The sequence below is a fragment of the Mchenga conophoros genome, linkage group LG3, assembly GCF_057382185.1.
Source record: "Mchenga conophoros isolate Kocher_MC1m ecotype Shallow Benthic linkage group LG3, M_conophoros_male_GT1.1, whole genome shotgun sequence".
Taxonomy (NCBI): domain Eukaryota; kingdom Metazoa; phylum Chordata; class Actinopteri; order Cichliformes; family Cichlidae; genus Mchenga; species Mchenga conophoros.
The window spans coordinates 32,656,796-32,670,998 of record NC_140528.1 but is presented as its reverse complement, the minus strand read 5'-3'; the positions used below and the strand labels follow the sequence as shown (position 1 = coordinate 32,670,998).

General features: G+C 42.7%; 1 protein-coding gene across 1 annotated transcript; it reads right to left on the bottom strand.

Moving 5' to 3' along the window:
* Window positions 1-7,218: 7,218 nt before the first annotated feature.
* LOC146578212 (uncharacterized) lies at window positions 7,219-12,121 on the bottom strand. The gene is made up of 7 exons (XM_085267775.1): window positions 12,079-12,121; window positions 10,966-11,007; window positions 10,620-10,886; window positions 10,289-10,539; window positions 10,040-10,235; window positions 9,340-9,465; window positions 7,219-7,484 (listed from the first exon to the last, which is right to left on the bottom strand). The coding sequence occupies exons 1-7, from the start codon at window positions 12,107-12,109 to the stop codon at window positions 7,219-7,221; spliced, it is 1,179 nt and encodes a 392-aa protein (XP_085123901.1). The 5' UTR covers window positions 12,110-12,121.
* Window positions 12,122-14,203: the final 2,082 nt, after the last annotated feature.

The window sequence follows — 14,203 nt, the reverse complement described above, 5'->3', positions numbered from 1 at the left end:
GGGAAACTGAGTTATCATAGCAGCAAATATACAAGAAACAACACATAAAATCAGTGTAGAAACAGAGATATGATAACAAAACTATTAAGATAAACAGATGAATACAGAGACATGGGACTAAATATAAATATACATATGAACGTGGAAAGACAAGCATACAGTCCTGAGTGGACATAAATTATATGTGCAGTTTGCTAATACTGCAGTTTATGCAGTCTATGAACAGCTCAATGCTCCTTCTGAGAACAGGAAATAACAAAGAGAATACAACTTTATTTATATAGCACATTTAAAACCAGCAGTACCCCAAAGTGTTTTACAGTAATACGATCATTTATAGGAGGGAAACATTAAAAGCCAATAAATACACCAACAGGTGGAGCGCACTAATTTGCTGCAGTGCCGTGAAAATATGTAAAAGAAAATACAAACACAACTCGACTAGGAGATTATTTAACAATAAAATAAAATAATTAAAACTACATAAAAGAACATTTACAGGATACAGACAATAACTAAGGAGGGCTAGATTGAGTAAATCTTTTTATTAAATTATGACCCCTGTGACTTTACCTGTAAGCTTCTCACTGGGAAGCTGCAGTTTCAGATCGCTATGAAAGTCCCGTGACCGACTGTCACTGCAAGGCTGCTGAGCTTGAACAACTGCCTTTACAAACCCAGTTACACAAGATCTGGGGGCCTTCGTAAAATGTAAATAACAACAGAAAGAACTGTTTCACAAATCTCAGATTTCATTTTTTATTCACAATAGTATGCAGAAGTCATTTAGAAAAAGACTGAGGTTGTGATCAGGAAGATTTTTCATTTCATGAAGTTTCTGCATCTATAACCAGAAATGGTGGAATTATGTAAAAACATACAGAAAAATGTGTCAGTGCTTCTTTAATTACCTTATTAAGCAGAGAAGACATCAGATCATCTTTTTTTAATGGAGTGTTCACCCAGGGTGCCAAACAGGCTAGCCTCTGCCTATTACTAAAAACATAAATAAAAACATTTAAGTTTGTGGTTTTAAGGTGAAAAAATGTGTAAATTTTCAAGGGGTATGAAGACTTTTTCAAGCCGTCCTAATCCCACAGATGATCTTCTGTAAGGGAAGTGAGTCTGGAATCAATGAGGCAACTAGAAAAATTTGCATTTCCTGCGAAAATGCAGTGTGGATGCTTTAAAGCTAAAAAAATAATAATAATAAAATGCTGCCCTGAGCAGGATTCAAACCTGGCCCTTCTAGTCTCAAGGAAGCCACTCATCTCACTGCACCAAACTCTTTCTCACAAAGAAGAGGTGGAGAGACTGACAATTCTGCTGAAATGAGCAGAAGCTGCAGAGAATTGTGGTGAAAAGAGGTGAAAAGGCTAAAACTTTGCAGAAAACAGTTCAATCAGCAGAATTCTGCTGAAAAGAGGTTTTTGCTGAAAACAGCTGAAAAAGCTGGGATTTGTGCTGAAAAGTGGTGAAAAAACTGAAAATTCTGCTGAAAAGGGATGAAAAAGCTGAAATTTGTGTTGAAAAGAGTTAAAAAAGTTTAACTGTTAACTGAAAGAAATGTTGCCATAAGCGGGATTTGAACCCCGGCCTCCCAGTCTGAGAACGGATGCTCATCTCACTGAGCTAAAACACAGCTCAGCCCGGCGAGCAGAAATAAGTGACCACATTGATAATGTGTTCCATTCATTTCAATGGGCAAAAATATTGCAAAAAAAATTCAATATCTCAAAAATTATAGAAGTTATGAGCACCAAAAGATCTAGCCGGCATTAGCAAAAAATATCAGCATAGTTTAAAATTTGAACGGTGAAAATCGGCTGAAAATTGTGGAAGTAGTTAAGTGCCAAAAAGTGTACAGAAGCAACTAGAATAATAAAGTATAAAGATTAAAGAGAAACAGGAACTCAATAGTGTGGATGCTTAAAGCATCCACACAATTAAACACCTGGTTGGTGGCAGAGCCTGTAGTGTGGATGGGATTCACTTTGATTTCCTGAAGGCTCTCGATGTTGTAGGGCTCACTTGGTTGACAGGCCTTTGGAACGTTGCATATCTGGGGCCCTTGACTCTCAGACTCAGGTAGTGGTCCCCATATTTAAATATTGGGGAGTGAAGGGTGTGCTCAGACTGTAAGGGGATCACACAACCTCAAAGTACAAATTTTGACCGAATTTTTCTTCCTTTCAGCTGATTGGTTAACGTCATGTCAATCACAAATTTAACAATCCAATGAGAGAACAGATAGGTTTGGCTGTTGGAGGGGTGCTTTACTGAGCTTCAGGTCCTGGAGGTAGTTCATTCTTATGGTTCTTATGGGCTAAAATTGTTGGTTCTTCAGCCTAATTATTATTAGGCTGGTAACAATAATAATTATTGTTATTATTATTTTTCTTTTCTTTCTTTTAAAAAAACAAACAAAAAAACCCAAATCTTTTTTGCACATACACCAATTTGCATCTATAGATGCACAAACATAAATGTTTTAGATATTTTGGTTTACAAGGTTACAAAACTCAGTTCACAACTAGTCGGTCAGATTTACAAGTACAAAATATTTATGACCACAATTTGAGCCCATAGATGTGTGTGGAGAATCAGTTTGTGTTGAACATGTTTCACCTTCACGAATCCTCATAGTCAAGGGAGGAGGAGACAGGGAGGCAGGAACCAATGAGAGACAAGGAGGAAACTGAAAAGAAGAAAATAAAGAAGAGTGAAATAAATGAGACAAGGAGAGAGTAGGCAACGAAGGAGGAGTGAAGGATGAAGGAAACTTTGAGACAAGAAGATAGAGGCAACATAGGAGGAGGCAGGAGATAAAGTGAAAGAAGAGAAGGGTAAAAAGAGTAAAGAAGCGATGAAGGAGACATACATAGAGGAGGAAGGAACAATGAGACTGGAGAAGTAAGAATGTGAGAGTGGGGAAGGCATGGTGGAAGGAGAGAGGAGACAAGGAGGCAAGATGAAAGGAGACACATAAAGGGAACAGAAATAAAGAAAGTTAATTTTGGACAATTTATGCCTTTATTTTCAATCATGTGACTCCGGCGCCCTCTGCTGGTCAGTGCTAACGTCACACAGCTCACAGAAGAAACATTTCCCTTTGTTTGCACTCAGGTTTATTTCTGATGTCATCACTCATCTCTGTGTCTGATAGAAGAGACAGGTTACTGTTAATGTTTGTCTGACTGACACAATAAAGCCTAAACATTTACTGACTTTACTGACTTTAGTCACTTTGAATCAATAACCAGGATCCATTTACCTGACTTTACCTGTTTAAACTCATTCGTGCCTTTAATGCTACATGGAATATACAAAGGAGCACGAGGAAGATGAGGAGAGGACTGAACAGTGCTTGCCTTGCCTGAAGATCATTACCTCTCCTCACCAGCAAGTCTGCAGCTCTGACCTCAGTTTCCATCATTCATTTTCCATTTGATCTTCTTCTTTTGTGGTGTCTGTAGGCCCCAAAGACCTGGGCCTTCGCATGATGTGCCCAGTCACGCCACCCAGGTCTCACTGTCATTGTCCACATGAGCTCTGAAGTCTCCAAAGATTCACTGGATGAAGAACCCTTGAGTACCCCACCCAGTTACCCCCAACAGACTGGCTGCTCTCAACTGTTGTTTGGTGCATAAATACAAACCACAGTCAGGATTTGTTCACTTTCTAAAGATGAATTCATTTGTTCATGATTCTCTGGACCTCTGTGGTTAGTCCACATACAGGTACGCCCAGCCTACCTTCGTTCTCACCTGTGTGGCGACGTCAGTGTTGTTGTGTATGAGTGAGTGAAGGACTGAGTTTGAGTTTCTGTCTGTTGAACTGAACTCAGATTATTTGTAAGTTTTTTTTTACTGAGAATGTTTAGAGACAGTCTGAATGTCTGAGAACAAAATGCTTTTGTTCATTTGTCCATTTTTGAAATTGAGGTGCTGCGATAGTCCAAAGCCGAGACCCTAACATTGAATGAAATGTGTTGGTGGGATTTCAGAGAGCTGTGCATAACGTACATAAACGTCAGTGAGCTGAAGCAGCACTGTGAAGAAGATCACGTTTTTCAGTAGTCTTGAGATCAATGTCTCATGGAGGCTTCACCTGTTCACCTGTAATGACCTACGCCTGTATTCACACCTCTGCTCGTGTGATGACTCACATGATCAATATTCGGTCAATGACCTTCAGGACAGAGGTTAGTGAAACAGTTTCAATGTAGAAACAGACACAGTTACTCTTAATGACCTCTTTGCAGAGACCTTCATCAGACTGCTGCACATTAATCATGATGCTGTTTTGGTTAGTTGTCCATTAAAGTAGAAATAAGCAGTGACTATGCCACCAGTTTTGTCTTTGCAGTGTAGAGTGACATCACTTCCTGTCTTTTCAGGAAGTGTCAGGATGTCAGGATCCTTTCTTTATATAAAAATTAAAACAGCGTGCTGTTATTCTGATGATTAAATGAACGTGTCATGAGGGCCAGAACTGAGCAGAACCCTGGAGGAGAAGCAGGGTTTAACAACATTTATTGGTCTAGCACAGGTTAACACTTGGCAGTAGCAGAAAACAGCCACACAGAATGTAACAGTGACTTGGCGTGAGAAACCTGGTAACGTGGTTGTGGACCAAAGGCGGAAATTGGGCTGGAAGGGTAACTGGAGCGTGACAGCTTAGGTCTAGCTGTCAGGAGAACGGAGTTAGAAGAAGGGGAAACACTGGAGAGGGTAAGTTTAGCTGTATTTATAGCTCACTGGGAGTTGGAGTGAAAAACGCTTTGAGGGAGGGGCAGTGTGAGTCCAGGTGAGTTGGATGGTGTGAGCTGGCTGATCTACGTTCCACAGGTTTGGATGGAGCGGGATGGCAGGCCGGTGAGGCACGGAGAGATTTCCAGAGTGAAGGTAAGTTGTTCGAGGTCCAAGGGATGAGCTTAAGGTAGAGTAAGAGACGTGGAAAACTAAGGCACACGAGAACAGGGGACATAAAAGCCAGCTCCAACATGGAGTAGCTGACTAACTGGTGGAGAAGGAACGTCAGTGTGAGGCTTAAATATCTCCAGCCTGATTGCCAAAAATCAGCTCCAGGTGAGTGGAGCAGATGAAGAGATTATGGGCCTGCTTGGGGCGGATATGAAAGAGGTTCAAGAACCTGGTGGAAATTTGCAGCCACTCACCTCGATTGTAACGGAATGACACACCAGTAAACTCCACTGATTTGTTGTTTGTTTGAGTTGATGCTCCCCACTCAGGCTCTCAGCAGCTTTGGGTAAGTGGACAGTAAAGGTACTGCAGGCAGGTCTTGCAAAATAAAAAAGCACATTCTTGAAGGTTAGATGTTTATTCCACCTCAGCTGTGGGATGAACAGTGTGAAAAAGCTGTTTCATGGATTCTATTTGCAGGTTTACGTCCTGTTTGAGTCTCACTTTGCTATTTGAAGCTCATCATCAGAAAGTAACAAAGCATACAAACTCTGAGAGAAATTAAATTTGACTCAGTTGACATGATGGAAAATTTGTAAACAGAAGAGGAAGTGAAGACTATACAACAAAGGCCGGTCAGACAAACATTTAGTACATGCAGCTAGCAGCTGTGGTTTCCTGAGTGAAAGCTGATATCTGATGATTGTTGGCTGATATCTATACAAACCATCATGTTACAGAAACTGAAAACATCTCTACTTGATTTCCTCTTCACAACATGACAAACAAATATCAAATAAAACCAAAACACAAAAGAAGATGAGTGAACTCTTCCTGTCGCCTAAACAACACATGAAACTGTGGACAGAACTGAACAGATTTGATTTGAGAGTCAGTCAGTGAGAGCTCACACTCTGTTAGTGTGTCCATCTGTGACAGATGAGTGAAGCACTTCAGTGTTTACACTCAGTGTTTGTCCTGGACCATGGTTCACTTCATCAACTCACCTGCAGTGCAGACAGCAGCAGCACACACACACCTGCAACAGGAGGTCAGAGGTCACTGAAGGTCAAAGGTCATTTAAAGACACTGTTAATTTAATGTTACAGTCACATAGTCTTTGGCTGTTGCCAAATTCAGAGGCCGTATTTGTAGGCTGAATACGTCACAGTGAGGCGATGAAGGTTGTTCATATTTGAAGGCTCCTCCAAATGTGGCCCACAAATGCGTCCTCTGTCTCCCCAGATTTGAAGGATGGGTCTCGCGAATCCTTCATGGGCCACCATAAATGCAGCAGCAAGGAGCATTAAGATCAAATGAATATCGTGGAGGGGAAATCAACAGAGGACAGGAAATCTCTACCTTATCCCACTGGGATTCAGCATTCTGAACAAGCTGAAGATGAGAGAGCAGAGCCTGGCTGATACCAAAATAAAGACTATCACAGTAATCAAGCCTGGATTAAATAAATGCATGAATAACTTTCTAAAGTCAGCAGATTACAAAATGTTCTTATTTTTTGCCCTGAGCTGGAAGAAGTTGGCTTTTACAACGGAATTGATTTGTTTCACAAATGAAAAACTGCCATGAAAGAAATCACTTGCAAATTTTTTAATCAGGAAGTTCTGGAGTTTTCCAAAGGGCTAAGGTCACCCTAAAGATAATGACGGGGCTCAAATCGTAAAATCTACGTTCTTTGATCATTTACATGCAAAATATTTAATGTCAACCATGATTTTAAATCATTGGGTTAATCTAGCAAAGCTGCACCAGCTGTTTGTGGTCAAACAGCCGCTAAAAAGAGCTGAGTAATAGTAATAACGAGATAATAATAATAGTAATAACATCTTGGAGATTGAGAGACCAGTGACGGACATCTAGAGCAACTGTAAAATTGGCATGCAGTTTTTGCACTAAAGGAAAATCACTACCATCTCATGCGCCTACCATATTGGCGCCAGCTGTGGCCTCAAGGCTGGAGCTGGACAACAAGACCTTTCTCCATGATAACAGACTGTGTTTAGAATCTTCGTTCCCATCCTTTGCACCCCAAACACCTCTGCATGCTTATCTCCAAGGCCGAGGTCAGGGGGCAGATCTGGGCCCAGCGCATGCTACAGGACCAGATGTGCTGTCTACACCGGCTTACCCCCACCCCTGTTGCTTGTGCTTCCATGGTGTACTAAGATTCGTTGAGCGCTTAGAACAGGTACTGCTGAAGGGATTGGCTGAACAGCTGTCCCAATCCAAGGAATGGGTGCGAGTGCAAGGATAGGTTGTGTCTTGCCCACTGTCACCCTAGGAGTAGGGAAAGGCATGGGAAGTAGTTGGACACCAGCCAGGGTGCAAAGGTGGACTGGGCCTTGGATGTCCTCACGCTGGGAGCAGGCATGGGAGCAGGTGACAGCTGGACACTAGCTGTTGCTACCTGAGGAACTGATATGGTTGCAGGGACAAGCGGAGCCCTAGCTGCTCTAGGCAACTGGGACTGACTGGACCACAGCGACCACCATTCAGGGAACTGGAAAGGGTGCAGGGGAAGGCAGGGTACAAGCCTCTCTGTGAGCAGGAATAGGCAGAGAGACAGGCTCTAGGATGGTCACGGGAGGGCAGAAACAACCAGAAAGAAAGAAAGCAGGAAAACTATAACTGATACGGGAAAATTCGACTGAACCACACGGCGTTGTTGAGGTGGAACTGCTGAGTGAAACAAAGCTGACCTTGAGGAGACAGGCATTTGAGGAGGGAGGTTGTAGGTAGTCTTCTTCCTTCTACTCATCATCATCATTCTTAGTTTACTGTAGTTCATGAGGTCATGGTATTTCATTCTCAGTAATAATTTGATCCAGTTCAGCACACTCTCATGTTCTGTCAGACACTGTTTATCTTTTCTTTCTTCATGGCGGGAAACAGTCCACAACGTTCGAATAGCAGTTAAACTGAACTTAAACACATAAAACACTTCGTGGTTTATCACACCGGTTGTTTTACCTTTGATCATTTCCCACTGGTGTCAACAAGGAAGCCCTGTCACGCAGAGACTTCAGCTTCTCTCATCAGTTAACCACACCAGCAGCACCTGTTTTGATGTGGGTGAATGAACACTCGACTCTGGGGAAAAACAGCTACTGACTCAGGTGACTTCACCATTTATCTGCTTTTGATGTGACTGCTGTGTCTCACACAGGAGAACTTTCTCCCGTCACTTTGGTGACTCTGCATCTTCATCAGCTCCTCGTGCGTCGTGTGGAATCCAAAAGGTGGCATAACCTCATCTTTGATCTCTCTCTGAGCGACTTGTCAACTTTATTTTTCACCAAACACACATGGATAAAGAAAATTTCCCACATTTATTTTGGAAAAGGGCAGACGTTCATACTAACCTGAACTGACTCACACTATGTACCAATCACATTCTTCCAGTGCAGCGATCTGTTGAAGCTGCAGGATCAGTGCCATGGCTGTCTGACACTGTCACTGTCCCATTTTTCAAACAGTGACTCGACCACAGAGACCACAGTAAAGGTTTAGTGGAAACCAGTGACAACGTTAACTGTAAAACAGGAAACTAGCGACAGAGCTGCAGACCTGCTGTGGATCCTGCGTTCCTGTCCCACTTTCAAAACTTTTGATATATTTGAGGTAAAAATATTTTTTCCATGACCACATGTTACGACCTCAAAGTAGTGATGCTGTTTAAAACAAATAAAAACAGAATCCAATGATTTTCAAGTCTCATATTCTCTCAAAGACAGAAAACCAAACACATATCAGAAGTGTAATTTTGTAATGCTCCTGTACAGCCTCGCCTTTTAACATCATTCTGGAAATGTCTGTGAACTGAGGACAGCAGCTTTTGGACTTTTTGGGAGTGGGATGTTGCTCCATCCGTGTCTGATGGAGGGTTTTAGCCGCCCAGCAGTCCTGGCTCTTCTTTGTCCTGCTTCTGGTTTCATGATGCTCCAGATGTTTTCATTGATGAAAGATCAGGACTGCAGGCAGGCCAGTTCAGCACCTGACTCTCCTACTATGAAGCTGCGCTCCTGGAATAGGTGGTGTGGTGAACTGTGTTCATTGACAGTCATTTCTGGAAGTGTTCCTCCTCCAGCTGTTGGTCTTTGCTACCACTTGGTTTTCTCTTCTTTTAACCTGGTTTTGGTATTGTATTGTTAATAAAATATAAGATTTACAAATCTTTGTATTCTTTGTTTATTTACACATTTTTTAAATTTAAAATTTTTAGAAAATGGGTTTACATTTAAATTTGTCCAGAACAAGAAGCTTTCAGATTAATTTAGAGACAGAGGTCAAATACACATGGCAGCATGATGAGGAGAAAAAAAGTCTCATCTTCTTCAACTCTCAATTTCTCTTGCTTTTATCGCTCATTTATGTCACCTGCTAGAATGTGTACCTGTAGTGTTTATGTTCAGGCTGGAGTAAATCACTTCTGGTTGGATGACTGACATCTTATTGGCTGACTCTCTGATGGTGACCTCGGCATATGTGACATCATTTGTAGAGGCTGGCTGGTGTCTCCCTGCAGAAATGATGTGATGTGAATGAACGTTGGTGATCACTTCACTGCTGTAGGATGTTTAGAAGACCTTCATAGACAGTCTGATGTTACAGGTACAGGATTCAGGAGCAAAGACTCGTTGATTATGGATTAAGCAGAGCCATGATGGCAGCATCAGAGTGATGAGACCACAGAACACTGTTCCTGTATCATACCACCTTAACAAGTGACAGCCAATCAGGAAAAACAACCCAAACTGGTGTTTGTGTCTGTGGGGTTTTAGTCTGAATCTAATTTCTAGGGAGCGATCCTAAAATTGAAACCCTGATGGAAGCTGTCTGGACGTGACTTTGAATGAGAGATAAGCCCAGTTTATATCAGTAATACTTTTCATTTTTATGGACCCACTTCCAGAACTTTTAAAACTTTTCAATTGGGCCATGGGAACGCATCAGTCTAAATATGTTGGGACCCAGTGCTCTACAAAATAAATGCAGACAGGAAAGTCCCTCAGATTTTCTCAAGTGAAATTTCAAAATATTTTAATTTGCTGCTTGAACCAAAAGAGCCCAGGTGGGTCAGACAGATATCATACCTGTGTGTTTCTTCCAAAGAAGCTGAACTAGAACCAAAACCAGAACCACAAGGACCAGAGAACCTACAGTAACTATGACTGGGATGATGAAGGAGGGATTAGGAAGAGGAGGAGGAGAACAGGAGATATGGATGTTTGCTGATGTTTTTGTTGTTGGTGGTGTTGGTGTAGTAGGATCTGCAGGAAAGATATGAAGCTGGGCCATTCAGTTTGTTATCAGCTCAACAGGTTTAAGCTTTAAGAGGAAACAGTGTTCTGACCTCTGACCCTCAGAAAGCTCTGAGGAGATGATCCAAACTCATCAGTAGAACACCAGTAGAGACCTTCATCAGACTGCTGCACGTTAATGGTGATTATGTGCTCTGATTTAGGTCCAACAGGACGTCCATTAAAGTAGAAATAAGCTGCAGCTGTGCCACCAATTTTGTTTTTACAGCGTAGAGTGACATCACTTCCTGTCCTCACAGGAAGTGCAGGGATCTCCAGGATCACTTCTTTATCTGAGGAAAAGACCCACAGAGTGATGTAGAGGTGGTATAACAGTCTGCTGTTAGTCTGATGAAATGAATGACTTCATTACCTGATACAGTGATGTTGACTTCTTCACTCTTCTCTCCAGCTTCACCTTCACACCAGTAAACTCCACTGACTGGGCTGAACTCATCAAAAACACAGGATGGACCATTTATCTTCCCAAAGCCCCGCCCACCCGCTCCACATGACTCAGTCGCACTTCCTGTGTCCCTCTTCACCGTCCATCCATCAGAGCCCAGCTGACCGTCACATGTCAGAGACACTGAGGCTGCTGTGAAGAACTGCTGAAGGTTTGGACTGACGCTCAGAGAGACTGGAGGACAGACGGACAGTTTCTATCAGTGTTTACACTCAGTGTTTGTCCTGGACCATGGTGCACTTCATCTACTCACCTGCACAAACAGTCAGTGCAGACAGCAGCAGCACACACACACCTGCAACAGGTCAGAGGTCACTGAAGGTCAGAGGGCAGGAACCTGTTTCAATCTGGTCTTGTTCCAAAAACATCACATTAAAGGGGGGAGACCTTTAATTCACTTTGAAGGTTCTGTTTAGGTTTTAAAAGTACATTTAGACTTATAAACATCACACAAAGCGCCAGCTCAGTTTTAACACATGCTGACGAAACTATGTTGGTACACTTGGTCTGAATGAGGTGGGCGTCATATCTGTTTTGACAATCCAACACCCTGCACCTAAATATTTCCCAGACTAAGCAGATTTTGGGGAATTGTTGATTATTGGAAGCAGAAGAGAAACTGCTCCCCACTCAGGCTTCATGAAGACTCAGCAGTTTGGGGTGGATGGGCAATGGGGAATAAAAGAGTAAGGGGTACAGCAGGCAAGAAAAGCATTCTCAGGATTAAACAGTCAGAACTTATAAACCAAAGCCATGGGATAAGGGTTAGGTGTTTATTCAGCATCAGCTGATGAATAAAAACCTGGAGAAGCTGCTTCATTGATCTTTATTCACAGGTTTGAGTCCCAGTTTGCTTCTGTTTGAAGCTCATCATGAGAAAACAAAATACACAAAAGTAAGGTAAATGACAAAAAACAGTCTCCAGTCCTTTCATTAGAGTCCACATAAAGGAAAGTTTGCTCTCTATAGTGGAAGTGAAGACTACATAACAGAGGCAGACCAGAGGAGCATGTGGTACCTGCAGCTAGCAGCTGTGGTTTCCTGAATGAAAGTTGATCTTCGATAAAAAAAAAAGAGGTTGCCTGACTTCTCTACAAGTCAACATGTTAAAGACAACAAACTGGATATGAAGGTCCAACTCTCTGAGTCCAGAACACACGATGGATCTGAACTTTAAAACAACAAAAACGCTAAAGAAGAAGAGTGAACTCTTCTTCTCGCATAAACGTAACTTCAGACTTTGGACAGACCTGAAGAGATTTCATTTTAGAGTCAGTCAGTGAGAGCATCCAGCACACACTCTGTTACTGTGTTATAAGATAAATGAACGCTATGAGTGAGTGAAGGATTTCAGCGTTTGACTCACCGAGGAGCAGAGACACAGATGAAGTCTTCATCTTGTCGGGACGACGACTGGCAGCAGAGTGACACCTTCAGCTTCACCACTTCCCTGTCAAGATCATCACGCTGCTGCTTCTGGACAGCGAGGACGAGGAAGAGCTGGTGATGCGCAGTTAGCTGATTTGGATCAAAGCTGGCTCCTTATTTGGTACAGAGGAGGGAACTAGAGGGCGGAGGTGGCTGTGAGCTGGGGTTTAAGAAGCTGCTGTACATCCAATCATCCAATCAACACTTAGGAACTCTTTCAAACCAGCAATCAGCAGCATCCACCTGCCTCAACATTCAACACACACATATCCATACTCACATCTCAGAGAAAGCAGAGAAAGATGCACACCATCCCGTGGGAGGAGCCAAACGTCTAAAAATATTTGACCATGTGATCATGTATCATGAAATTTACCCCCACCCCAAAATCAAACATTTCTCCCCTAAAAGAAATGGACTTGGGGTTCAGAGTGTGTTTGGGGAGTGTGGGTTCATCTTGTCTCCACACTGGGTGAGTGCTGAATATTTGTATATGTGTGTATGAGGGTGGTGTATGTTTGTGTCTGTGTGTGCATGTTTGTCTATGTCTATGTGTCAAGTCAGGTCTCACATACTGGCTCACTCCCGGCGGCTGCTTGGCAGGGCCTGGCATCCGTGACTCCGTCAGGCTACTTTGGGGGGTGGAGGGCCCTCAAACCTCGGGCCTCGGTCTGCTCTGGTGCAGCTGGCTGCCGGCCCTCTCTGACTTCTGCACTGTGGCTGCTCGGTGACATCCCATATAGGCATCTCTTCAGCTCTTTCAAGGAGGGTGGAGCATCTGCCCATCGGGTGGTCCTGGGGGGGGGGCTGAATCTATGGCTCCCCACACCCACTATAAGATCGTTACACGGAAAAACCTTTTGAATACAAGTGCACACAGGTGTGCGTCAAGATGAACCGAATCAACCTTTTGGGACTGCAGGGAGGGCACTGGCTGCCTCGAGAGCGAAATGCCGTGACCTGTTATTGGAGATACAACATCTGTCACGGCGGGGTGCGCCGATGTGTGTGGAAACAGGACCCAGAAGCAGATGATGACGAGGAATTGTAATGATTAACAGAAAGGTGAACCTTTAATGCGATGACGGCAGGGAAATGAACCAAGAGACCAAAAACAAACAGGCAAAACACTAAGAAACAAAATACTAAATGGTACTGAGACCAAAACCTAAACTATGACTGTGGTGGAAAAATAATAAACAAAGACCATGACTAAGACTGTGACCCTGGTGAGATAAACAGACGAACCGACAATGGCATGAAGAAAACAAAAGGCTTAAATACAGACATGAGGTGATCAGGGGAAGTGGGGACACATGGGGGAACAGCTGACAGACATAAACCTAATGACAGGACCAGGAGAGAAAGCTAAATACAATGAACAAAGAACACATGACATTGTCAAAATAAAACAGGAAATACTAAAACATGACAACACAACTTAACAGACCTAATACGTGATGAATAATTACAAAACCCCAAAACATAGAAAACCAAGAACAATAACTGCCTAAACTAAAGGAAAATAGGAAATAACACAAAACTGATCACATAACAAAATGAGACAAATACAAAGAAAACTCAGAGTGCTGGGTTGGAGACCCAGCCTGTGACAACATCAGGAAATCTTTATATGGTTTTAACCTGCTGTGCCCAGAAAATGGCACAGCTCATGGTGTGTTTGAAAAGCTGGGAAATCTAATATTGGATGCACTTAAGCTGCAACTGGGAACCAGCAAAGTAACACATTCACATTTAATGAAGTTTGGTGTGAGTGAGCAAGTATTTCACTGAGGCAATTCAGTTCAGGGGGATGTGTAGGCTGGGATATCATCCACGTAGGCTTCTAGTTGAACAGCGTTGACCAGCCTCATCAGGAATGTTGCTCGTTCACGTCTGCTAAATTTTTAAATCCAAAACTTCAATTATATTGTACGAAATGGTCAGGTGTGACAAAAGCATGTATGCATGATTACAGTTTTTACTGCCACGAGGACTGGACCGGATTCTGGACCGGAGTTTTTCCCATTTTGTGGATAAGCTGTCGGTCCACCGTTTACCTC